General features: G+C 38.2%; 1 protein-coding gene across 1 annotated transcript; it reads right to left on the bottom strand.

Moving 5' to 3' along the window:
- Positions 1-636: 636 nt before the first annotated feature.
- Positions 637-1,863, bottom strand: LOC122059839. Its single transcript, XM_042622872.1, has one exon. The coding sequence runs from the start codon at positions 1,861-1,863 to the stop codon at positions 637-639; it is 1,227 nt and encodes a 408-aa protein (XP_042478806.1).
- Positions 1,864-3,816: the final 1,953 nt, after the last annotated feature.

Below are 3,816 nucleotides of genomic sequence, written 5' to 3'. Positions count from 1 at the left end.
CCCCCCCCCCCTCCCCTTCTCTTATTCTTAGTTTCTTCATATACATGATTAGTTTGATGTAACACATAATGGATTGGATAAAATTTTACTATTTGCATGATTTCACACATGTGATGAAGAATTAACTTTTCTTAAAGACATTTCATGTAATCCAGATACATAGAATATTCAACTGTTATTCACTTCCAGAAATGACAAAGTTGGGGATGTGCTCAGCCAGTACAATACAAACTCTTCCAATTATAGGCTTGTTTTCAAGGTATTGGATGGGATGAAGTTCTTCAAGACTTCAAAACATACAATGATGTATGACTTATTTCAACATTCAACTAGCTAGTATAAGCATAATAGCCTAATATATTCAAAGAAAAATAAACCCTAATTTCAAGCCTCTACCCATAGTAACCCTGAAGTTGATGTCAATTATGAGGAAAGGAAATAACCCAAATTCACACCCCAACCCCACCTTTCCCGAAAAAAAAAAAAAAAAAAGACAACAAACAAGAACCCAAGAAGATCCATACATGCAATGCTAAGAAGATCCTTCCAAGTAAATAAGTCTTCGCCGGCCATCAAATTCATCTTAACTCAGAGAAAGCTGCAAAAGCAATAGTAAAACTCTAACCCACCAAGTTCTCAAATTGAGGGTGTGATCCACACTGAAGGAAAGTCGGAAGGATAGGAGTCGATCTGAATAAGGGGTTCGCACTGGCCATCCTGGATATGGTAGATTCCTCTATCGAAAAGCTTACCTGTCTCTGGATGCAAGTCATTTGTGAAATATACAGAATCACCATGCACCCCTGGGCTCTCTATAGTTGAGATTGATATGGAGCCACTTTTGCTTAGAAACAGTGCTTGATCGACTCCCAGACTTGATTGTTTGACCCAGACATAATCTGTCCTCTTTCTCCTTTCGTCGTAGTTCAGTTTCAACTTGAACAAAAGAAATTTTAAAGTTACATAATGAAAACTTGCAGATTGGCATTCAAAGCACTCCCCAAACGATAAGCTATCACAGGCAGTGCATGGGTTCCTGATATTCTTAAAGAACCTCGCAATCAGAAATATTTCTCCATTTGATTCCACCAAGTAGCTAATATACGGATCGGTGGTGTGATGAAGATCATAGAATGGTGAAACTGCAGAACCCTCGAGGATGCATATTAGATGATCCATATCATAAATCGAAAGTGAATGTAATATTTCAAGAGCATAAACTCTTCTACCATAAATTACAATGTCTCTATCATCCAAAGGATACCATAATCTGTCTTCTGGTGACGCAAAGGACCATGACATGAAAGTTGATTTGTAGAAGATTAACCCACGTGATGCTACACAAGCAACAACTATCCATTCTTCACTGATCTTAGGATCGGAAGACAAGATTACCTTAACAACATCATGAGGTAGCAGTTCAATATTGAGAGGTGGAAGATGGATTCGAGCTTTGGTGATTGGATTCAATAGGAAGCAATGGTTGTATTGTGCGTCATCGAACATAAACAACCACCCTTGTGATGAACCGCAGCATAATTTCATATTGATGTGCGGTATCCTTATGTGGTGGATCATATTCTCATGGAAGTTGAGAAGACCTAGAGCCTCTGTTTGTACATCATAAGAGAGGATTAGCCATGGAACTAGCTTCTGAGGACGGCGTCTCGCGAACTCCGGAGCAGCATTTCTCCACGAGACACAGACCGATGCCGTCCGGAATTTATCTAGGAATTCCAGACCACCATAGATCTTCTCAATAATTAGATCTGCGAGTTCAGACCATGGCCGATACATTTCCTTCTCGTTGAACTTCTTTGTTTCAGGCTTAGAAACAACAATAGCTGATGATGACTTCTCCATCTTCTTCTCTTATGAGCTGTCTGAAATCAACCAGGTAGAGAGGTAGTCTGTGTCTGGCTTCTCCTCCCCTCTTTGTATATATAGAAGAAGGTCTTTTTAGGTTTTCCACACAAAAGTGAATATAGAAGGAAAGATTTTAGGGTAGTATGGAACGCGTGGGCTGAGTAGGTGACACGTCAGCATTTGTTGTTTCTATCCAAATACAAAGATATTCTATTTGGATTTCCATCCAACGGTTATAAGCCTCATTAGGACCTCCAATCGTCCTTGATGAGTTGTTTCTCAATAAGAAAATTAGTTGAAACCCGAAGAGACCCTTTTGAACCAATACAATCACACAAGAAAACGGGGGGAAAATTTTACTGCTGCGACGAGGAATCTTTTCCTGAAAGAATAATTTGGATTAATTCGTGAGGTATTCTTGTCATTTGAAATATTGTTCAATTTTTTTTTTTTTTTAATGATGAATTTCATATAAAAATTCTTTCCAGTGAGGCAGAGAGCGGCAAGGAGCATCCACTCACTACCCACTGCAAAGGATTTGAACCCTAAACACTTCCATAAACTTCAATTTTGGGGTTATACCCTCCCAATTGATATTTTCTTAACTTAATTATGCAGTTATGGTACATAATCTTTTTTCATAAATGATTTCTTAGTTAGAGAAAGGGAGAGAGTTCATAAATTCTTTTTTTTTTTTTTCAAGAAAAGAGAGAGAGACGTTATTATCCCACTAAGACATGGTTTAAGCACACAGTATCCGATCGAGGATTAGTCACCTTGAAAATAGATATGATACAGATCAGACGATTTTGCATTGATATTCCTTAAAGAAATCGATCTTTTGATAGTTTTACCCTAGGTGTGTACCATTCCACTGAAAATGGCCAGAATCAACGAGATATTAGGATTGACTTGTGCTGATACTGATGAAACACAAACCAAATAATGATTTTATTCCATCATGCTTGATTATGTAAATGTATCCACAATGTTATTTTGCTATCAGTACACATAGCCACTCGATGGAACCCACAATTCAAACTTGTTGTCCACACCATCATCTATTCATGATACAACTTTTAGATTAGTCTAAAACACCAATATTAATTATTACAAAGATTTACAAATAGACGTAACAAAAACTTGTCAAATTAAGAAGGCTGTCCTCAACACTATCCAGTCCTACTCTACCATGCTGGGGCTCTTTGTGAACCGAAGTAAGTACACTCATCTTTTTACCAAAAAAAAAAAGGCTTACTGAAGATCTTAAGGATCAATGGTTTTCATGGGGGTAGTTTGCACTTAAGTATCTCGATCGGTGTGCCACTGATATATATCTTCTACGTTAACAGTCCATCATTGCTCACAAATCCTTAATATGCTCCAGAATAAGCTCCAATTTTGGAAAGGTAAGTTATTGGCTTAGGCAGGTAAGCTGGAGCTTGTTTGGTCGGAGATATAATTATCTTACATCTATAGGACTGGGGTCTTTGGCCTTCCAGCCTCTACTGTCCAGGCTCTAAACCTTTGATGAGCTCTTTATTATGGAAAGAGGGTGATAACAACAAATTCCTTCGTATTGTTAGTTGGTCATCTATTTGCAAGCCCGAAGAAGTGGATACTTCGGTCTTAGAAGGATTAAAGAGGCGAACTTAATGGGCAGTTTAAGGGGGTGTTTGGTTAGGTAAATCAAATGGTGTATATATCGGATATGAATGTCAATCTTTTGATAGACATTCTTCTGAATTATGTTTCTTTCTGAAAAATCGTTTGGTTGCCTTGAGGTAGGGGTGTCAATCGGTCGGTCCGGCTCGATTTTGGTCCAGGTTGAGTTGGTTTCGGTGTGGGAAAGCTGAAACCGAAACCGAACCAATAAGGAAATTCCGATTTTGGTTTGGTTTTGGTTTGTCTTCAGTTTCTTAAATCGATTTGTAACCGGGTTGATTTTGG

The sequence above is a fragment of the Macadamia integrifolia genome, chromosome 13, assembly GCF_013358625.1.
Source record: "Macadamia integrifolia cultivar HAES 741 chromosome 13, SCU_Mint_v3, whole genome shotgun sequence".
NCBI lineage: Eukaryota > Viridiplantae > Streptophyta > Magnoliopsida > Proteales > Proteaceae > Macadamia > Macadamia integrifolia.
Note: the sequence above shows the minus strand (reverse complement) of the source record. Positions and strands in the feature narration are given on the sequence as shown.